Source organism: Mobula birostris, chromosome 16 (assembly GCF_030028105.1).
Source record: "Mobula birostris isolate sMobBir1 chromosome 16, sMobBir1.hap1, whole genome shotgun sequence".
Taxonomy (NCBI): domain Eukaryota; kingdom Metazoa; phylum Chordata; class Chondrichthyes; order Myliobatiformes; family Myliobatidae; genus Mobula; species Mobula birostris.
Genome location: NC_092385.1, coordinates 9,075,020 through 9,098,382, shown reverse-complemented (window position 1 = coordinate 9,098,382; position 23,363 = coordinate 9,075,020). Strand labels below are relative to the sequence as shown.

The 23,363-nt window shown below is 47.0% G+C and overlaps 1 protein-coding gene across 5 annotated transcripts in view; it reads left to right on the top strand.

Moving 5' to 3' along the window:
- Window positions 1-732: 732 nt before the first annotated feature.
- The window catches only part of wdr6 (WD repeat domain 6), an 82,006-nt gene continuing 59,375 nt past the window's right edge, over window positions 733-23,363 (top strand). For 4 of the 5 annotated variants that reach the window (XR_011889345.1, XR_011889346.1, XR_011889347.1 and 1 more), the window contains exons 1-6: window positions 733-826; window positions 8,654-10,982; window positions 11,888-11,989; window positions 12,726-12,842; window positions 14,652-14,770; window positions 19,369-20,368. Coding sequence is in view for 1 of the 5 variants with exons in the window: in XM_072280277.1 (XP_072136378.1) it covers window positions 754-826; window positions 8,654-10,982; window positions 11,888-11,989; window positions 12,726-12,842; window positions 14,652-14,770; window positions 19,369-20,009 (3,381 nt within the window). In the remaining 4 variants the exon portion in view is untranslated. Of the gene's footprint in view, window positions 827-8,653; window positions 10,983-11,887; window positions 11,990-12,725; window positions 12,843-14,651; window positions 14,771-19,368; window positions 21,590-23,363 lie in introns of those variants that run through there. The other variant, XM_072280277.1, reaches the window with a different exon arrangement.

Sequence of the window (23,363 nt, the reverse complement as noted above, 5' to 3'; positions counted from 1 at the left end):
TCCTCACTCCGGTAATGATTGAAACCATAGAAACCATAGAAACTACAGCACAGAAACAGGCCTTTTGGCCCTTCTTGGCTGTGCCGAACCATTTTCTGCCTAGTCCCACTAACCTGCACACGGACCATATCCCTCCATACACCTCCCATCCATGTATCTGTCCAATTTATTCTTAAATGTTAAAAAAGAACCCGCATTTACCACCTCGTCTGGCAGCTCATTGATCCAAAAGTTGAATCTTTTATTAGCAATTAACACACATACAGTCTTGAAGTGTTCCCGTTTCCAATTCCCTTGTTTTCCTGAACCCCTGCTTTTTCCGAACCGCTGTGTTTTCCCATTTCTCTGTGTTCTGCCAGATTATCCCTTTCCCCCGATTCGCGGTGCTTTGCGAAACTCTGTTTTGCCCCATTCCCTGTGCTTTCCAAATTTCCTGTGCTCTACACGATTGCCCACGTTCTCCCAATAACATGCGCTGTCCCTGATTCTCTGTGCTTCACCCGACACACCGATGCGGAGACGCGAACTCCCTCCTCGGGGGAGGGGGGGAATAACCTAGCAACGGTTGTAGCAACGAAGCCACCAATAGCGGCAGGATTTGTTTGGGGTAGAATTCCGTTCAGGCGGCTGTTCCAGTGTCGCGAGCTGTGATTGGTTTGCAGGGCACACGTGGGGACTGGCCGTCGCTGTCTTGCGGTCTGTGATTGGCCGACAGCGCGCACGTGGGGGGCCGAGGCCGGGGGAGCGGGCTCCATGGAGTGTGAGTCGGTGTCGCTGCTCGCGCCTGTCACCGCTTTGCAGTTCGTGGGGGACTTCATCCTCTCAGGTAAATCCTCTGGCTGCGCGGTTTAACGCCGATTCTTTCAACAACGTTTGCCAATGCTGCTTGTTCTATATATTAAAAAAAACTGCCGAACAGATGCAGGCTGTGGACCCAGAGCACACAAGCAGCTGGGGAAACTCACTGGGTCGGGCAGCATCTGTGGAGGGAAGTGTTTAGGGTCGAGTCCTTTCACCATTTCTTTCCGTTGATCCTGCCTGACCTGCTGAGTTCCTCCAGTATTCTGTGTGTATTGTTCAAGATTTCTAGCATCTGCAGAATCCTATCAGGGAGGAGCCTGATGACCCACACTCAATGTTTTAGCAACAGCTTATTCCCCTCTGCCATCAGATTTCTGAACAGTCCATGCACCCTGCTGTTCCCCTTTACCACTATGTTATAGAAACTGCACTGCACTGTTTGCCAAAAAATACCAACGTATTTCATGACATATGTCTGTGATAAATAACCTGATTCTGATTCAGTGGGTAGAAGTGCCAGGTCTGGAGGACCCAAGTTACATAGAAACATAGGAAATAGGTGCAGGAGTAGGCCATTCGGCCCTTCGAGCCTGCACCGCCATTCAGTACGATCATGGCTGATCATCCAACTCAGAACCCCGCCCCAGCCTTCCCTCCATACCCCCTGATCCCCGTAGCCACAAGGGCCATATCTAACTCCCTCTTAAATATAGCCAATGAACTGGCCTCAACTGTTTCCTGTGGCAGAGAATTCCACAGATTCACCACTCTCTGTGTGAAGAAGTTTTTCCTCATCTCAGTCCTAAAAGGCTTCCCCTTTATCTTCAAACTGTGGCCCCTCGTTCTGGACTTCCTCAACATCGGGAACAATCTTCCTGCATCTAGCCTGTCCAATCCCTTTAGGATCTTATACGTTTCAATCTGATCCCCCCTCAATCTTCTAAATTTCAGCAAGTATAAGCCCAGTTCATCCAGTCTTTCTTCATATGAAAGTCCTGCCATCCCAGGAATCAATCTGGTGAACCTTCTTTGTACTCCCTCTATGGCAAGGATGTCTTTCCTCAGATTAGGGGACCAAAACTGCACACAATACTCCAGGTGTGGTCTCACCAAGGCCTTGTACAACTGCAGTAGTACCTCCCTGCTCCTGTACTCAAATCCTCTCGCTATAAATGCCAGCATACCATTCGCCTTTTTCACCGCCTGCTGTACCTGCATGCCCACTTTCAATGACTGGTGTATGATGATACCCAGGTCTCGTTGCACCTCCCCTTTTCCTAATCGGCCACCACTCAGATAATAATCTTTTTTCCTATTTTTGCCACCAAAGTGGATAACTTCACATTAATCCACATTAAATTGCATCTCTCATGAATTTGCCCACTCACCTAACCTATCCAAGTCACTCTGCATCCTCTTAGCATCCTCCTCACAGCTAACACTGCCACCCAGCTTCATGTCATCCGCAAACTTGGAGATGCTGCATTTAATTCCCTCATCCAAGTCATTAATATATATTGTAAACAACTGGGGTCTCAGCACTGAGCCTTGTGGTACCCCACTAGTCACAGCCTGCCTTTCTGAAAAGGTCCCGATTATTCCCACTCTTTGCTTCCTGTCTGCCAACCAATTCTCCACCCACACCAATACCTTACCCCCAATACCGTGTGCTTTAAGTTTGCACACTAATCTCCTGTGTGGGACCTTGTCAAAAGCCTTTTGAAAATCCAAATATACCACTTTCACTGGTTCTCCCCTATCCACTCTACTAGTTACATCCTCAAAAAATTCTATGAGATTCGTCAGACATGATTTTCCTTTCACAAATCCATGCTGACTTTGTCCGATGATTTCACTGCTTTCCAAATGTGCTGTTATCACATCTTTGATAACTGACTCTAGCATTTTCCCCACCACCGATGTTAGGCTAACCGGTCTATAATTCCCCGGTTTCTCTCTCCCTTTTTTAAAAAGTGGGGTTACATTAGCCACCCTCCAATCCTCAGGAACTAATCCAGAATCTAACGAGTTTTGAAAAATTATCACTAATGCATCCACTATTTTTTGGGCCACTTCCTTAAGCACTCTGGTATGCAGACCATCTGGCCCTGGGGATTTATCTGCTTTTAATCCCTTCAATTTACCTAACACCACTTCCCTACTAACATGTATTTCCCTCAGTTCCTCCATCTCACTGGACCCTCTGTCCCCTACTATTTCCGGAAGATTATTTATGTCCTCCTTAGTGAAGACAGAACCAAAGTAGTTATTCAATTGGTCTGCCATGTCCGTGTTCCCCATGATCAATTCACCTGTTCTGACTGTAAGGGACCTACATTTGTCTTAACCAGTCTTTGTCTTTTCACATATCTATAAAAGCTTGCATGGAAAGATTGAATAGAATAGGACTTTATCCCTTGGAAGGTAGAAGATTGAGGAGAGATTTGATAGAAGTATACAAAATTGTGAAGGGTATGGATAGGGTAAATACAAGCAGGCTTTTTTCACTGAGGGTGGGTTAAGGATGAAAGGTGAAAAATTTAAGGGAAACATGATGGGAAACTTCTTCACTCAGAAGGTCACGAGAGTGTGGAATGAGCTGCCTGTGCAGGTGGTGCATGCAAACTTGATTTCAATGTTTAAGACGAGTTTGGATAGGTACATGGATGGTAGGGGTATGGAGGGCTACAGTGTGGGAACAGGTCGATGGGCATAGGCAGTTTAAATGGTTTCGGCATGGACTAGATGGGCCGAAGAGCCTGTTTCTGTGCTGTACTTCTCTATGACACTTGGTCTCAAGTCAGAAGGTTGTGGGATCTCTGCCAGAGATCTGGACATGTAAATCCCTTTCTTATAAATTATTATTTATAATTAAAGTACTGAGAGTGTGCAGCAAAGCTAGAGGTGCTTTTTAAACTCTGGCTTTTAGACCAAGTCGTTTCTTACCATCTCATGAGGAGTAAAGAATCCCTTAGTACACTGGGATCTTCTGGCTATCCTGGATAATATTTATCTGTCATCTTTACAGGGAATCGTAGATTGTGTGTTTAACTCCATTGCTAGTGAGTGCATGCTATACTGAAATTGGACGTACAGTTCAGCCATGCTTGCATTTTGACTAATTCATTGGCTGTATTGTGCCATGGGATGTCTACAGATCGTGAAAAGCGCACAAATGGAAATCTTTCATGGCTTTCTCCTTCCCAAGCATAGAAGTCACTGTGAAGTGGTGAATGGTATGGGGAGATACAAACACCCTACCCAGAGAGCCGAAGGGGAGGGGAAAGCTGACAGGAGAACATAGAACAGTACAGCACAGTACAGACCCTTCGGCCCACAATGTTGTGCCGACCTTTAAACCCTGCCTGTCATCTAACCCCCCACCTTAAATTCCTCCATATACCTGTCTAGTAGTCTCTTGAACTTCATGAGTGTATCTGCCTCCGCCACTGACACAGGCAGTGCATTCCACGCACCAACCACTCTCTGAGTAAAAAACCTTCCTCTAATATCCCCCTTGAACTTCCCACCCCTTACCTTAAAGCCATGTCCTCTTGTTTTGAGCAGCGGCACCCTGGGGAAGAGGTGCTGGCTAGATAATTCCTCTTAATATCTTGTATACCTCTATCATATCTCCTCTCATCCTCCTTCTCTCCAAAGAGTAAAGCCCTAGCTCCCTTAATCTCTGATCATAATGCATACTCTCTAAACCAGGCAACATCCTGGTGAATCTCCTCTGTACCCTTTCCAATGCTTCCACATCCTTCCTATAGTGAGGGGACCGGAACTGGACACAGTACTCCAAGTGTGGCCTAACCAGAGATTTATAGAGCTGCATCATTACCCTGCGACTCTTAAACTCTATCCCTCGACTTATGAAAGCTAACACCCCATAAGCTTTCTTAACTATCCTATCTACCTGTGAGGCAACTTTCAGGGATCGGTGGACATGTACCCCCAGATCTCTCTGCTCCTCCACACATCCAAGTATCCTGCCATTTACTTTGTACTCTGCCTTCGAGTTGTCCTTCCAAAGTGTACCACCTCACACTTCTCTGGGTTGAACTCCATCTGCCACTTCTCAGCCCACTTCTGATTTTTATCAATGTCTCTCTGCAATCTTTGACAATCCTCTACACTATCCACAACACGACCAACCTTTGTGTTGTCTGCAAACTTGCCAACCTACCCTTCTACCCCGACATCCAGATCGTTAATAAAAATCACGAAAAGTAGAGGTCCCAGAACAGATCCTTGTGGGACACCACTAGTCACAACCCTCCAATCTGAATGTACTCCCTCCACCACCACCCTCTGCTTTCTGCAGGCAAGCCAATTCTGAATCCACCTGGCCAAACTTCCCTGGATCCCATGCCTTCTGACTTTCTGAATAAGCCTACCGTGTGGAACCTTGTCAAATGCCTTACTAAAATCCATGTAGATCACATCCACTGCACTACCCTCATCTATATGCCTGGTCACCTCATCAAAAAACTCTTATCAGGCTTGTTAGACGTGATCTGTCCTTCACAAAGTCATGCTGACTGTCCCTGATCAGACCATGATTCTCTAAATGCCTATAGATCCTATCTCTAAGAATCTTTTCCAATAGCTTTCCCACCACAGACGTAAGACTCACTGGTCTATAATTACCCAGACTATTCCTACTACGTTTTTTGAACAAGGGGACAACATTCGCCTCCCTCCAATCTTCCGGTACCATTCCCGTGGACAACGAGGACATAAAGATCCTAGCCAGAGGCTCAGCAATTTCTTCCCTTGCCTCGTGGAGCAGCCTGGGGAATATTCCATCAGGCCCCGGGGACTTATCCGTCCTAATGTATTTTATCAACTCCAACACCTCCTCATAATCTAAAAAAAAGGGGAGCCTTTTCTGGGTGGCTGCTGGTGACTAGTGGTGTTTCACGGGGGTCTATGAGGGGACCAATTCTTTTTTAAGTTATGCATCAATGATTTAGATGCTGGAATTGATGGCTTTGTTGCAAAGTTTGCAGATAAGATAGGTGGAGGGGCAGATAGTTTTGAAGAAATAGGAAGGTTACAGAAGGACTTAGACGGATGAGGAGAATGGATAAAGAAGTGGCAGATGGAATACATTGTTGGGAAGAGTGTGGTCATGCACTTTGGTATAATAAATGAAAGGGTTGATTATTTTCTGAGGGATTTGGGCATCCTTGTGCAGGATCTCCTAAAGGTTAATTTGCAGGTTGAGTTTGTGGTGTGGAAGGGGAATGTGATGTTAGCATTCAGTTCAAGAGGACTGGAATATAAAAACAAGGATGTAATGTTGAAACTTAATAAAGCACTGGTGAGGCTTCACTTGGAGTATTGTGAGCAGTTTTGGGCCCCTTATCGTGGAAGGGAACTGCTGAGACTGGAGAGTGTTCAAAGGAGGTTCATGAAAATGATTCCAAGATTAAATGCATGTCATATGAAGAGTGTTTGATGGTTCTTGGCCTCTATTCATTGGAATTTAGAAGAATGAGGTGGTGACGTAATTGAAACGTATCGAGTGGTGAAAGGTCTTGATAGGGTCGATGTGGAGAGGATGTTTCTTATGGTGGGAGAGTCTAAGACCAAATGACACAGCTTCAAAATAGAGGGGTGTCCTTTTAGAATGGAAATGAGATGGAATTTCTTTAGCCAGAGAGTGGTGAATCTGTAGAATTCATTGCCACTGGCAGCTGTGGAGGCCAAGTCTTCATGTATATTTACTGCGGAAGTTGATAGATTCTTGATTGGTCAGGGCATGAAGGGTTATGGGGGGGAGGCAGGAGACTGGGGCTGAGAACAAAATGGATCAGTCAAGATGAAATGGCAGAGTAGATTTGATGGACCAAATAGCCTAATTCTGCTCCTATATCTTAAGGTCTTGATGTTCAGAGGGGCTCAGATGTGTTTCAACATCAGTTGATAAAGATCATGCAGTCATGAGGGCAATTGGCCTTATACAAAAGGGTTTGATTACATTAGTAAGGTAGTCTTATTGAGATTGCATAAGATCATAAGAAATAGGAACAGGAATCGGCCATCTGGCCTGTTGGACCTGCTTCACCATTCAATAAGATCGTGGCTGATCTGGTTGTGGACTCAGGTCTACATACCTTCCCTTTCTCTGTAATCCTTAATACCCCTGCTATGCGAATATCTGTCTAACTGAATTAAATACAGTGAAAGAGGGAGCCTCTATTTCTTCCTTGAGCAGAGAATTCCACGGATTCACTACTCCCTGGGAAAAGCAGTTTCTCCTTATCTCCATTCTAAATCTATTCCACTGAATCTTGAGGCTATGTCCCCTAATTTTAGTCTCATTTTCCATTGGTAACTACTTTTCTGCCTCTGTCTTTTCTATCCTTTTCATAATTTTATGTTTCTATAAAATCTCATTACTACCATCAGGGAGGTGGTACAGGAGCCTGAAGGCACATACTCAATGATTCAGGAACAGCTTCTTCCCCTCTCCCATCTGATTCCTGAATGAATCCAGAGCGCTACCTCACTACAGTTTTTTGAATCTCACTTTGCACTACTTATATATTAAAAAGTTAAATTAAATATATTTGGTGAAAAATCCCCTCACGTTCTTCTGAATTCTAGTGACTCGATGTCTCTAATCTAATCTGATCTCCTCATCTCCAGAGTCACCCTGATGAACCTCCTCTGCACTGCCTCGAGAGCCAGTATGTCTTCCTCAAGTAAGGAGACAAGATTGCAGATAGTACTCTAGCTGCGGCCACACCAGTGCCCTATAGAGTTGCACTGTAGCCTCCCTGCTCTTGTCATATTGGACCTTGGTGGGACCAGATATAGACATTTTGGTCTCCAAATCTAAGATGTGCTTGGCACAGAGGGAACGTAACAAAGATGGGCTCCAGGATTGGTAGGTTCCTCGTGCAAGGAGATGTTCAGTAGATTGGAACTGAGGCCTCTGGAGCTTGAAGAATGAGAGGAAATCCTATTACTATCACAGATACGTAAGGAGAGAGTAAAAGGAAAGGCAGATGGAGCTAGGTAGAGGGTTAGAGGAAGGTGGAGAGAGAAAGAAAAACCTCTCTACATATTTCTTTCATCCTCCATCCATTGTCTCCTGACTCCTTCACTCTCTCTCCTCACATGTTTCCACCTATCTGCTGCCAACCCCTGCCTCACCTCTCTGTACTGTTATTTCCCCTCAACACTGCCAGCTTCAGATGCTGCCTCGCCCTGAGTTGCTTTCGCAGTTTGTTCTTGGCTCCCATTCCCAGCATCTGCAGTGTCTTGTGTCTGCAGAAGGATGGTTGGCAGAACGGGGTTGGGGGGTAAGCTGAGAAAGTCTACCACAGACGTTTGTGGGGTGGATTGACTGTGCTGTCAGTTCCTGGTCAGTCTGTGCAGTGGGCAACGTCTGTCCCACCATTATTAGACTCTCAGATGGTCCTCTTGGACCATAAAATGAACTCTTGGCCTCACAATCTACCTCGTTATCATCTTGCACTTTATCATTTACCTGCACTGCACTCTTTTGGTAGCTTTTACACCATATTCTGCATTATTTTTCTTATCTTATTCCTCAGTGGCTGTGTAATGATCTGATCTGTATGAACACTATGCAAGACAAGCTTTTCACTGCATCTTGATACACCTCGTTGTGCTGACCATTTAATCTACTCATAGACCAATTTAATCCTTCCATCCTATATAACCCTACATTTTTCTTTCATCCATATACCTATCTAACAGTCTCTTAAATGCCCCCTAATGTATCTGCCTCTACCACTATCTTTGATTCCACACACACCTTCCTCTCCCTGTGTAAACATTTCCCTTTATCAGTTTACCCCTCTGTTAACAGGTGAAGGAGCCTGCGTGTCGCTCCATTCCCGGAACTCTCCAAATGGCCGTGGCAGAAAACTTTGGTGCAACGTACTACGGAATTACCGCATCCATGGGATCAAGCCATGCCACGGCACTACTGGGCTCACCTTGCTGGCAGTGTTCGGAGGGAAGGGGGTGGCTGTGCTGGAGCTGCGGACGCAGGAGAACGGGGAGCCAGTGCTGCGGCCGATGGGCCCTCTGTACGAACTGCACGATTGGATCTGGGACCTCCGGTGGCTCCAAGCGTCAGACGCCTCAGCTGGCTGCTTTGCCCTGGCGCTTGGGCACAACTCTGTGGCTCTGTGTGACTACTGGGGGCGGCGCACCCTGCGTGAGGTTCACTGCAAGGAAAAGTGCATCCTGTACTCCGCCCTCCTGCTCGGCCGGAGTTGGGATGAGCTGGCGCTGGTCTCTGGGACCGTCTTCAACCAGCTCGTCCTGTGGCGGATGACAGGACCGACTGATAGGGAGGGCAGGGTGAGAGTGGACAGGCGCGTCAGCGGTCACAGCGGGGTCATCTTCAGTATCGATTACCTGCCGTGGAATAGAGTCCTCGTCTCGGCCTCGGATGACAGGAGCGTGAGGCTGTGGAAGGTGGGGAGCCTGCCTCACGCGTTGGAGGGCGGGGACGGTGGGGCTGAGTGCCTCCTGCAGCTCTACGGCCACCAGTCGCGGGTTTGGCAGGTGCGGCTGCTGCCCGACCGTGTGATCAGTGTTGGAGAAGACTCGGCGTGCCTGGTCTGGAGCTACAACGGGAAGGTCACCCACAGCTTCCGAGGGCACAGGGGGAGCGTGAGGGCGCTGGCAGTCAGTGAGGATGGAGAGTGGGCTGCCACGGGAGGGGCGGACTCGGGCATCAGGCTGTGGAGGGTCAGGGATGAGGAAGCGGAGGAGATGACCAACACTGTGCTCTTCCTGGGCGAGGCTGATGACCTGAGGAACCCGAGAGCTCTGTGCTTGGTTGACCCTACCCTGTTGTTGGTCCTGACGGGCACTGGGAGTGTCTACAGCTACCATATGGACACTGGGGAGCACGAGTGCCTTATGCAGGACCCCAAATACCAGTCCTACGGCTTGCTGGTGGCTACCAGGCTCCCGGGTGGTGCTGTCCTATGCGTCTTGGGCAACCTGGAGGGCTGCCTGAAGGCCTTCCCACTTGCCCAGCCGGAGGGGATGGCGATCGAGCGACATGAGCACCGGGGCAAAGTGCACAGTCTGACCTGGGCCAGCCAGGAGGGGCAGGGGCCAGGCCAGGGCCACCTCTTCTCGTCGGGGGCTGAGGGGAAGATGGTATGGTGGGAGGTGGGCTGGGCTGCGGGCCGACTGAGCCTGAAGGTCAGGTGCCGCTTCCTGCTGCCTCCCTGCAGGCACAGGTGGCACACCGATGTCACCTTTCTGCCCGGTTCCCCGTACTTGGTGTGCGGCGATCGCCGGGGCTCGGTGCTGCTTTACCCAATGGCGGGGTCTCTGGCGCCAGCCCACCAGCCGGTCTCAGTGCTGCCGGGCCTCCACGGGCCGTCGGGTGTCACCTCGGTGCTGTGTTATCAGGGCCTGGTCTACAGCACTGGCCGGGATGGTCGCTATAGGGAGATTCGGGTGGATGAGGAGGGCAGGCTGGTCCTGCTAATGAGTTGGCGGCCCCCGAAGGGCGTGGAGTGGTTGGAGCGGCTAGTGCCTGCACCTGGTGGAGCCCAGCTCCTGGCTCTGGGCTTCCGTGGCAGCGACTTCCTGGCCTGGAACCTAGAGACAGAGCAGCAGCTGATGAGGGTGACCTGCGGTGGGGGGCACCGCTCCTGGAGCTTCAACCCCTCGGAGAGCGGGCGGCACCTCTTCGTCTACATCAAGTCGGGCGCAGTCTATGCCTGTCGAGTGAGGCCAAGCACTGGGAGCACTGGGAAGTCCCTTCAGCAGCCCTTGCACGGTCGGGAGATCACCTGTGTCAGTCTGGTGGCCAGGCCCGAGGCCCGCACCATTGCGCTGGCTACCGGCAGTGAAGATACCACCCTCCACATCCTCACCCTCGACCTGCCCTCAGGCCGGCTCACCAGGCTCACCACTGTTGGCAACCATATCTCCAGTGTGAGGACCTTAGCCACGGCCCCGGGCAGGGGTCGTGTCTCCTCGACCCTGCTCTTCTCTGCCGGCGGGCGAGCCGAACTGCAGTGCTTCCGCCTCCTGTTTGGGCACGAGGACACTGATCTCTCCCTGAGGTGCCAGGTGGAGCATTTGGGCTCCCACAGGTTGGCCGAAGATTGGGAGCGAAGGAAGAACAGGCACAAGATGCTGAAGATGGACCCTGAGACCAGGTAACGCTCTTATATGTGTCCCTCTTGGTCTGTTGGCTTCTGAAATTGGAATGTTCTGCCCCAGAAGGCTGTGGAGGCCAAGTCCCTGGATGCTTTCAAAAAAGAGATGGCTAGAGCTCTTAAAGATAGTGGAATCAAAGGTTATGGGGATAAGGCAGGAACTGGATACTGATAGTGGATGATCAGCCATGATCACAGTGAATGGTGGTGCTGGCTCGAAGGGCCAAATGGCCTACTCCACCTATTGTCTGTTGGCTTCGACTTTGGCTTGGCTTAAAGTTCAGGTTCAATGTGCAAGAGATCAGTGAGATACAGGAGCAATGAAGAACTGGGTAGCATAGTGGTTAGTATAGCACTTCACAGCCCCAGCAATCAGGGGCTCAGTTCCCTCCACTGTTTTTCCTGTAACTGCATGGGTTTCCTCCGGGTGCTCCGGTTTCCTTCACAATACAACGGCGTACCAGTTAGGGTTAGTAAGTCGTGGGAATGCCGTGTTGCTGCCAGAAGCAAGATGACATTTCCATCCTGGCATCCATTGCATCCTGGGAGTGATTTGGTCATTGACATACGCAACGCATTTCACTAATGTTTTGCTGTTTCAATGTACCTGTGACAAACAAAACCTATCTTTCTTTAAATGGGCCTGGCTCAGGAAGACTGTTTGGTTGACGTGGATGAGTTGGGTCAAAATGCCTAGAGATGCTGCCTGACCTGCTGCATTCACCAGCAACTTTGATGTGTGTTCCCCCTTTCCCATGTCACCTTCTTAGACTGAATTGCCTGAAGTTGTGTACATCTTTCATATTTGATCTTTGAGCAGCACCGGAGGTTTAAATGTGGTCTCTGTAGTTAATTGACTGTGAGATATCTTGACTGTTCTGTGACCTGAATCTCCTCTCTTTCAGGTATATGTCCATTGCAGTGGTTGATAGTGGGGTGGATCCTGGAAAGGACCCCCATCCCTCCTGGCATTTCCTGGGAGCAGCCTGCAGTGATGGAGCTTTGAGGTGAGTATTCTCTTTAACAAAGATGCCTCATTTACATTTTAAATCCTTCCTTGCCCTGTCATAACCTGGTGAGATCTCGAGCTGGATGGAAAAGGAATTTCTCTGAAGTACAGGAAAAGACATGGCGGGACAGTCAGCGTCTGAAGAGCTTAACAATTAATATTTAAGTCATCTGAAAGTAAAACCAGTTGCTTAAAGTCTGAAAGAAAAACCGAGCTGTTTGCAGTTTTTGCTGTTTGTATTTCAAGTCTAATGTTTAAGGAGTAGATGCTTTGTCAGAGGAGGAATTTCAAAATTTTGCACTATGTCTTGTGTTGCTAAGTTATTTCATTTGGCGTTAGAACCAATGCAAATCAGAAAAAAATCCTTGCAGATGCTAGAAATCTGAAATTTAAAAAAATGTTGGAAGCATTCAGCCGGTCAGACAGCATCTATGGAAAAAGAATCAGTTAATATTTCAGGTTGAAAACCTTTTTGTCAGAAGTGGGAATACGAAAAATGAATTAGTTTTCAGTTGCAGAAAGAATGGGTGAGGAATGGGAGAACAGAGGGAATATATCCGATAGGGTAAGACCGAATGGGTTGATATGGCACTTTTGCAGTGAAAGATTCAAGTCGAGACACTTCATCTGGACGGTTGTCTGGTCCCACACTGAAATTGTCCCTAAATAAAACAGCAGTCGTGAATCACATCTGTTACAGCTCCAACATTCAGTGCAATTGCTTTGCTCTGTAGAGTCTTTGTGATCGACGAGTGTGAGAAGAGGGTCCTGCTGCTTGCTGAATCCTTCTACCACCAGCGGTGTGTGTTGAAACTGCAAACGTTCATGCACCAGCCAACCACCAGAGGGCGGTAAGTGCTTTCACTGAGGGATTGGAGACAGACCAGTGCAGAAACTGAGTTGTGAGTGGATTATTTGGGGTTGGGGCTGTGAGCACCGATCACTATTCTGTTTCAAACAGCAGCATTACCATAACTTAATCCCATCTCTGTGATTTTTTTTCCCCTCCTGCCCCAGTAACCGCTGCAGAGTCTGTGCTCTGCCAATAGGCTGAAGGTGGGGTATGTGAGCAGGTCTGCTGTCCCATCGAGGCTTTCCAAAATAAACAGAACTGTGCTTGCCAGCCTCTACTTCCATAATCACCATCTTTCTGAATAAGGCAACATTAATCTCACAAACAACATGCCCTTAATGTTGAAAGGTAGTTTCAGCATCCTAAAGTACAGGTGTTGCATGCACCTCAGCTCTGTCTTTCCATCAGCATTTCAGTCTTTGGAGTCAGAGAACGGAACATGTCCATGCCAACCAAGATGTCTACCTGAGGTAATTTCATAGGCTGGAGTGTGGCCCATATCCCTCTAAAGTAGGGAATCCCAGCCTGGGGAGCACAGGCCCAGTGGTTAATGGTAGGGGTCCATGGCATAAAAAAGGGTTGGAAATCCCTACTCTAAACCTTTGCTCTCCATGGAACTGTCTTAGGTCTCTTGTTAATGCTGCTTCCACCATTTCCTCAGGCAGCTCGATTTCCGTACCCACAGTGTGGGGGATAAACCTGCCCCAAGGGTGGCAGAGTAGCCTAGTGGTTAACACAATGCTTTATAGTACCGGCAACCCCAGTTGAAATCATGCCATTGCCTGTGAGGAATTTGTATGTTCTCCCCATGACCGCATGGGTTTCCTCCCACAGACCAAAGATGTGCCAGGTGATAGGTTAATTGGACATTGTAAGTTGTCCTGTAATTAGGCTAGGGTTAAATCAAGGGATTGCTGGGCTGTGCAGCTTGGAGGGCCGGAAGGGCCTATTCCTTGCTGTATCTCAATGAATGTATATTTCCCCTATAACCTTAAACCTACAGTCTCTAGTTTAACCCTCCTGTATCCTTGGAAACAGATGGTGACCATTTGGCTATCTATGCCCTTTATGTTTTTTAAGTAGCTCTGTTCAGTAAGTTAATTTCCCCCTTCTTCTCTATCTCCCTGCCATCTCTCCTTCCCCCTGCCTCCTGTACCACCTTCCCTAGTTCATCCCTTCCCCTCTCTCTGTGCTTCTACCATACTCCTCTTCTACACTCCTGGAGTTATAGAAAATTACAGCACAGAACCAAGACCTTTGGCCCATCCAGTCTGTGCTGGGCCATTTAAACTGTCTACTCCCATTGACCTGCACCGGGACCATAGCCCTCCATACCCCTACCATCCATGTACCAATCCAAACTTCTTTTAAATGTTGAAAACAATTTTGCACGCACCACTTGTGCTGGCAGCTCATTCCACACTCTCACCACCCTCTGTGAAGAAGTTTTCCCTCAGCTCCCATTAAACTTTTCACCTTTCACCCTTAATCTATGACCTCTAGTTGTAGTCTCACCTAACCTCAGTGGAAAAGGCCTGCTTGCATTTCCCCTATCTATACCCCTCATAATTTTGTGTACCTCTCAATCTTCTATATTCCAAGGAATAAAGTCCTAGCCTATTCAAGCTTTCCCTCTCCTCCCCCCCCTTCAATTATTATCGTAGTTAAACGTGTGACAGCCCTTCACTTTCCCTGATATGCACAGGAATTTTAATTAGTTTTATTAATTTTGCTCATGCTACGAGCAGAAGTTGGTATTCAGATATTGGAACAAGTCAGATAACGCACTGTCTCTCATTGCCCGTAGGAGGATATTTTTCTGCAGTGCTGCCACAGATGGACGGATTGCCCTTTGGGATATCTCAGGGATCACCGAGAAGGCCAAGGCTGCAGATATTCTCCCAGAGAGAACCCACCAACCTTGGGGTACGTCCTGCATAACTCGGTAAAGCTACAGACCCTTGGCTGCAAGACACACCGGCTTGTGGTCAAGATCAGAATCTGATTTCATATCACTGAGATATGTTGTGAAATTTGTTGTTTTGTGACAGCAGTGCAGAGCAATATACAGAAAAACCGTAGATTACAATAAGAAATGCTGTTAAATAAGTGGTGCAAGTAGAGAGCAAAAGTGGTGAGGTAGTTTACTAGCAACACACATCAAAGTTGCTGGTGAACGCAGCAGGCCAGGCAGCATCTCTAGGAAGAGGTACAGTCGACGTTTTTGGCTGAGACCCTTCATCAGCACTAACTGAAGGAAGAGCTAGTAAGAGATTTGAAGGGGGAAGGGGAGATCCAACATGATAGAAGACAGGAGGGGGAGGGATGGAGCCAAGAGCTGGACAGGTGATTGGCAAAAGGGATATGAGAGGATCATGGGACAGGAGGCCTAGGGAGAAAGAAAAGGGGGAGGGGGGGGAAAACCCAGAGGATGGGCAAGGGGTATAGTCAGAGGGACAGAGGGAGAAAAAGGAGAGAGAGAGAGAAAGAATGTGTGTATATAAATAAGTAATGGATGGGGTACGAGGGGGAGGTGGGGCATTAGCGGAAGTTTGAGAAGTCAATGTTCATGCTATCAGGTTGGAGGCTACTCAGACAGAATGTAAGGTGTTGTTCCTCCAACCTGAGTGTGACTATACCCCTTGCCCATCCTCTGGGTTTCGCCGCCCCCCCCCCCCCTTTCCCTTCTCCCTGAGCCTCCTGTCCCATGATCCTCTCATATCCCTTTAGCCAATCAACTGTCCAGCTCTTGGCGCCATCCCTCCCCCTCCTGTCTTCTCCTATCATTTTGGATCTCCCCTCCCCCTCCCACTTTCAAATCTCTTACTAGCTCTTCCTTTAGTTAGTCCTGACGAAGGATCTCGGCCCGAAACGTCATTGTACCTCTTCCTAGAGATGCTGCCTGGCCTGCTGCGTTCACCAGCAACTTTGATGTGTGTTGCTTGAATTTCCAGCATCTGCAGAGTTCCTCGTGTTTGAGGTAGTTTACTACATGGGTTCATTGCCAATTGAGAAATCTGATGGTGGAGGGAAATCTTCAGGTGCTGAAAATCCAACTGACACACACATAATGCTGGAGGCACTCAGCAGGCCAGGCAGCATCTTTGAAATAGTGTACAGACAACGTTTTGGGCTGAGACCCTTCATCAAGGCTGGAGATCGTAAAATGTTAAGTGTCTTTCAGTCTTTAAGTGTTTTGTTTTATTTGCTGTCCGTAACGGCGCTGGTGCTTAGGGCAGCAATGAAGGTCCTGTATTTCTGGTGGTGTGCAGGGCTTCCTCCATCATGTCAGTAGCTTCCTCTCAGTTTTCACTTCCGTCAGTCGTGCAAGTCCTAGGTAGAAACTCAGGAATACCATCCCACTCAGATGTGGAAGGATTTTTCATTGCTGTTTCTGCTTGGCATGGGTGACCCTAACCAAGAGCTAAAGCATGATTCCTTGACTCCATCCAACTTAGCTGTCTGGGTCATTGAGGCATGCAAGCCTCCAAAGCCTACAACAAGGTTGTCCTCTTGGATGTCTTTAAATTGCTCAGCTCATTGCAACCTCTGCCCATCGGTTCAGCAGCTGTCCTGTCCTGAGGTCCATAGCGCTGGGCATAGGGCAGTGATTTGGAGCCACGAGGAGGTCCGTTTACCCCTCGTCTGCTCCACCAATTGGGAAGATCATGGCTGCTCCGACTGCCCTGACCCGTGTTCCAATCTACCAGAGTCACTTCTCATTCCCTTGATATGGTAAGGGAAGTCTTCACCCAATTAACTCAATAATGTTGCAGATCTGTATCCTTGCACTTTGTGCCCATTTGCATGGTTTGCCAGTTTTCTGAACCTCCTTGTTGCATTACAACAGTGGTTTCTATTCAGAAATGTATTACATTGCTCAAAGCTTAGTCCATAGATCCCTTAAGTTAATAGAGTGATTAAGAAGGCTTATGGTATGTTGGCCTTCATTAGTCGGGGGATTGAGTTCATTTGCTGCAAGGTATGACCACAGTTGGAATATTGTGTTCAGTTCTGGTCACCTCATTATAGGAAGGATGTGGAAGCTTTAGAGAGGGTTTTGAGGATATTTACCAGAATGCTGCCGGGATCAGAAGGCATGTCTTATGAGGATAGGTTGAGCGAGCTAAGGCTTTTCCCTTTGGAGAGGAGGAGGGTGAGAGGTGACTTGACAGAGATGTACAAAATGAGAGGTGTAGATCGAGTGGACAACCAGAGATTTACCAGGGTGGAAATGTCTAATTCCGGGGGGGGGGGGGGGGCGGGCGTAAACTTTAAGGTGTTGGGAAGAAAGTGTAGGAGGGGATGTCAGAGGTAGGACTTTTACACAGAGAATGGTAGGTATGTGGAATGCGCCTCCAGGTATGGTGGTAGAGCCAGTTGCATTAGGGACATTTTAAGAGCAATGTTCCCTCTAATTTTTAGTAGTCAGTGTGTGCAAAAATCTTATGTTGTGCAAATTTTTTTCCTGTCACAGAAGTATGTGTGCACTGAGTGCACACATGGCACAGTTTATGTAGGTTTACAAAATATTTGACATAAAACTGCACAGAATAACGACAAAATAACATACATATTTAAGTCACTCAGTTATTTTTTTCTCTGTTCTGTCTTTGACATTTACCCATTCTTTGTAAACTCTTATCTAGACTAGTAGAACTTACAACCAACTGATAGCTTTTGATTCTCATTAACATATCCAAATGACATTCACCTAAACGCTTTCTCAGCTTATTTTTTGAGTTGATTTATTAGGCTAAAACATTGCTCACAGTCTGCACTAGACACAAGAAAGGTTCCCTCAATGTTCATCAGCTGTGCAAGGTTACAGAACTCAACAACAGGAATTCTGCAGATGCTGGAAATTCAAGCAACACACATGAAAGTTGCTGGTGAACGCAGCAACTTTCATGTGTGTTGCAAGGTTACAAATCTGTTCACTTTGAATTGCAAATGTCACCATTTGAGCAAAGTTTGAAATCAGTTTGCATTTAACTTTTTCTTGCATGGAAAATTTGAGATCATTGAACTGTCTAACTGTTACAGTATTTTCAGCTAGAATATCATGATATTTTAGACATAGGGCACTAACTTGTTCATCGCCAAATGTGAAGTCACAATCTGCATTGCGGAGAAATCAAAAGCTGACCATTCTTGTACCTCACCTTCAGGAAACCTTTGTTCTAAATGAAAACAAAAACTATTTATAAAAGTCAACAGCGATCTTGTATCTACTGTGACGTTTTCTTCACGTTGTTGGCTTAGCAAAACTTTAGCTTTGTCACTCCACGAAACATTGTCTCCTAGATACTGCTTTCTTATCTTGTTAATTTTGCATCGCGCAAAATGAAGTGAGTCAATCGGTGTCCGGCCACTCTTTTGCAGAATCTTGCACAGTGCAGCCAATTCATCAAAGACATCACTTAAAACCAGTAAAGCTACTTTGTATGTGAAGCTTATCAATTTCTTGTGACACTATTTAGCCACAGGGTCATTTGACTGATCTTTTCCAATAAAAACTTAGAAAGCTATCTACAGGATTTGAAATAGATCTTTGTAAACTTTACGATATGAACACTGTCCGCTATGATGCAACTGTACAAATCGGAACAGGAAAGGTGAGGTGACGTAAATTACCGACGTGCATTGTGGTATTTGAAAAACCGACTAACTGGTTAACAGACACATTTAGCTAAAATATTGTTTTCAGTAAGTATAATTACTAATGACTACATTATTTTAGGTAACTAACCTTTGCGCACATTAATTTCCTTTGTGCGTTGGTTGAAAAATGTGCACGCGCACACGCGCACAGCTTAGAGGAAACATAATTTAAGAGTCTCTTAGATAGGCACATGGATGAAATAAAAATGGAGGGTTATATGGGAGGGAAGTGTTAGATTGATCTTTGAGTAGGTTAAGGGTCAGCACAGGATCAGGGGCCTATAATATGCTCAGTGCTCCTTGTAAATTGCTTGAGATGTCCCAAAGTGGATGCGAACGGTGCCATCGGAGTGCAAGTCTGATAGACTAATCCTGGTCCACATATTGGATAGGACACGACACTATTAGAGCTAGGAGCATTACAGAGTTCAGAGTTCACTTCTGGCCCTGACTGTAAGGAGTTTGCACGCTTTCCCCATGAACCATGTGGGTTTCCTCCAGATGCTCTGGTTTCCTCCCACAGACCAAAGACGTACAGGTTGGTCAGTTAATTGGTCATTGTAAAGTATCCTGTGATTGGACCTGTGTTAGATAGGTGGGTTGCTGCACGGTGCAGCTTGTTGGGCTGGAAGAATCTGTCCGTGCTGTGTCTAACCAAAATAAAAATGTGACTCTTGGGTGGTGAAACAGGTTCAGATTTCATTGTGTGTTCAGTGTCCAGTATTCTGATCCAGTTGGTACTGGGTAGAATTTCAGTGAGTCGGTTGCTTGCAGTTCTCATTTCCCGTCCTATAGACAGAGTCAGAAGCAGTTGCCAAGAAGTTAAAATTTAACCCTGACTCCTCTGATGTTTTTTACAGATCTGGGATCTCCCTGCCTGGTGTTCAAGGCCCATCAGAATGGAGTGAATAGTCTGGACATCAGACCTCTAGGCAATGGATGTTACCTCCTGGCCAGTGGCGGAGATGACAACGCCATTCGAGTCTGGGTGATTTGTGTGGTGTCTGGTCACCATAGCGATGGTGCACCAGTTCCGAGCTCAGACAAGCAGGGGGAGATCACAGATGTGGAACTGACGGGAGGCAGGAATGGTGCAGGTCCTATAGACTTGCAGGTGGAAGACGAGGGTTGGAACCACCTGGAAGTGATTGCAGAAGGATGGGGCGCAGACCGCAAGGTCACACTGCAGGTTCTGAAGGGCCCTTTTGTTGAGAGTGCACACGCTGCCCAAGTCACTGGCTTGAGGATCCTGAGCTCGCGGCTACTGGCTTCGACCTCGATCGACCAGCGACTAACTCACTGGGCACTGAGCCGTTGCAGCCTGAGCCTGGTGCACAGCAGGTGGTGCCAGGTCGCAGATATCGCCGAGCTGGAATGCTGGGATGGAGATCCCGCGGGAACTCGCTTCTTTGCCGTCTGTGGTGACGGGCTGCAAGTCCTGAAGAGTTGTCAGAAGGGAGATTGTGGCTTGGACAATGCAGATGCTGGAAGTCTGAGATAAAATGCTCAAAACACTCAGCAGGTCAGGCAGTGCCTTCGGGTGGAGAAACGGTAATGCTTTTGAGTGCTAAGACAATAGAGACTTACCAGTGTTAAAGAATAAAATAAAATCTACAGGTGCAGGACACCTGAAATAAGAATAAGAACAGGAAATGCTGGAAATACTCAGCAGGTCTGACAGCTTCTGTTAAATAGGAACACAAGACATCCTGCAGACGCTGGAAATCCAGGGCAACACACAAAATGCTGGAGGAACTCAGCAGATCAGGCAGTGTCTATGGAATGAATATGCAGTTGACCTTTTGGGCTGAAAGCCACCTTCTGGACTGGAAAGGAAGGGGAAGAAGCCGGAATAAGAAGGTGGGGGGGGGGGTGGCGTTTGGATGTGTAATTGTTACAGGGTGAAACTGGGAGAATGGGGTTCAGAAAAATCAATCACGATTGAATGATGGAGGGGCTAAATGTCCTAACTTTGCTCCTATATCTTATAAATCCATTGCTGATTTAATGGTTTTGTGTGGAGTGTAAGCTGCTCTGTAATCAGTGAACTATCTGCTGGTTACTTTAACACTCGGTTCAGACACCTATCACAGCTTGTTCATGCTCCTTGTGAAGCTCTTCCCATCTCTCCATCTCTCACTGTGATGGAGAGGTGGGAACATACCCTACACCATACCTACATATCAGTTTAGTCCTCCTCCCCCAAGTCACTATTGAATTGCCCATTGAATACCTCTTTATTGTTCCCTCTCTATATCTCCTTAGAAAGCGGCGAGAATAAAATCGTCAGTACCAGCAGGGACTAATATATGGTTTGATTGAGCATTGTCTGAAACCACTTCCTTGATGTTACCCTGCCTGGAGCTAAGCGCTAGATTGCTAAATTCCAGACGACATTGCTGTTGGGTTCTCAGGAACTCACAGCCCTTTCCACCATGACAAGTAATGATTCTCGGAGAAGAACAGGGCAACATTGGAGACATTGGGTTAGGTCACTGGACCCTCAGGCAGGATTCCTGTCCATGATCCCCGTCACAGATGTTCGTGGCAATGAATTCCACAGAACCACCACCCTCTGGCTAAGAAATTCTTTCTTATCTCTGTTCTAAATGGATGTCACTCTAATCTGAAGCTATGCCCTCTGGTCCTAGACTCCTCCACTATAGGAAACATCCTCTTTACATCCACTCTGTCTAGGCCTTTCAATGAGATCCACCCCTCATTCTCTAAACTCCAGCGAGAACAGGGCCAGAACCAATTAAACCTCCTCATATTGTTACGTACCCCATAACTGGGTTGCCAAACCAGCAGAAATGGACCACTAGTTGGAGTCTGGTTTACTAGAAACTAATAAAGTTTTATCAAAGAAATAAGTAACACAGTACTCTAATCGTAAGGATATAAATGCAACAGATTAGCAATGATAAAACACACATGTACACAGAACTAGGGTAATAGGAATCAACCAAGCTCTATCACAGCCTAGGGGTAAAATGATCAGTCTCAAGTGATGCAGAGTTCAGTTCAGCTTAGTACAGTTCGCAGTAATTGCTGTTATGCTGTTGGAGAGAGAGGGAGAGAGAGATGCAAATTTTGATTCAAGCAGACCTTTGATGTTCTTTGCAGTTGGCTTTCGGGCGGACCCTTTTATGTCTTCTATCCCACTGTGGTCACCAACTGTGACCCCTCCGTTCTGGATACAACCGTTCTTCCGCGGTGAACTCGGCACCCAGGCAAGGGCGGACACACACTCCACGTTCCCGCCGATCGTCCCTTTTCACCCTGTGAGTCTATGGTCAGTTCCTGTGAACCGGACCTCCAAACTCCCACCAACTTGTGGGGGCACACCGGTCTTCCAGGGTCTCATTATCTTGTGATCTCGTGGTGTGTGTCGTGCCTTAGCGAACCTGTTCTTTTTATCCCCCTGCAGGGGTATCGCCTGTCCATCAAACTTCAAACAGTTCAGGTTCAAAGCAACCGGTCTGTCAATATTCTGAATTGTGTCTCTTTTTGTTATCTCTCTCTCTCCTCTCTCATTAACATTTTGAATGTTTCTCCATTGTATCCCTTATCTCTCTCTCATGAGCATCAATCTTCTGATAACTTGGTTTCTCATCACAATATATACACCCTTTCAGTCCCAGAATAATTCTCAGCCTCCTCTGGACCCTCTCGAATTCCAGCACATCTTTCCTTAGATTAAGGGGCCCAAAGCCGCTCACAATACATCGAGTTCAGTCTGATCAATGCTTTATAAAGCTTCGGCATCACATCCTTGCTCTTCCATTCTAGTCCTCTTTAGGGAATTATACCCAAGGACTTCCAATTCCCTTTGCACCTCTGATTTTTGAAATTTCTCCCCATTTAGAAAATAGTCTGCGTCTTTACTCATTCTACCAAAGTGCATGACCGTATACTTCCCTACACTATATTCCATCTGCCACTTTGTGCATTCTCCCAATCTGTTCAAATCCTTCTGCAGACTTACTTTTTCCTCAATACTACCTGCCCCACACATCTTTATATTGTCTGCAAACTTGCCTCAAAGCCGTCAATTCCGTCATCTTAATCATTGACGTATAAACAGAAAAAAGCCAACAACTTGTCACCGGCAGCCAACCAGAATAGGCACTCTTGATTCTGAATCTTTGCCTGCCAGTCAGCCAATCTCCTATCCATGCTAGTATCTTTCTGGTAATACCATGGGCTCTTATCTTGTTTAACAGCCTCCTGTAGTACCTTGTCAAAGGGCTTCTGAAAATCTAAGTGAACACATCCGCTGACTCCTCTGTTTATCCTGCTTGTTATTTCCTCAAGGAATTCCAACAGATTTGTCAGGCAAGATTTTCCCTAAGGAAACCATGCTGACTGCGGCCTATGTTATGTGTCTCTAAGTACCTTGAGTGCTCATGCTTAATAATCAACTCCAACATCTTCCCAAACACTGAGGTCAGACTAACTGGCCTATAGTTTCCTTTCTTCTACCTCTCTTCTTTCTTGAAGAGTGGAGTGACATGTGCAATTTTCCAGTCTTCCGGATCCATTCCAGTACCTAGTGATTCTTCAAAGATTATTACTAATGCCTCCATATTCTCTTCAGCCACATCTTTCAGAACTCTGGGATGTACACCATCTGCCCTGGGTGACTTATCTCCCTTCAGACCTTTCAGTTTCCCAAGAACCTGTCTAGTTATGATAACTTCACACATTTCATGACCCCTGACACCTGGAACTTCCACCATACTGCTAATGTCTTCCACGGTGAAGACTGATGTAAAATACTAATTCAGTTCATCTGCCATTTCCTTGACCCCATTACTATCTCTCCAGCATCGTGTTCCTTAAGGAAACCATG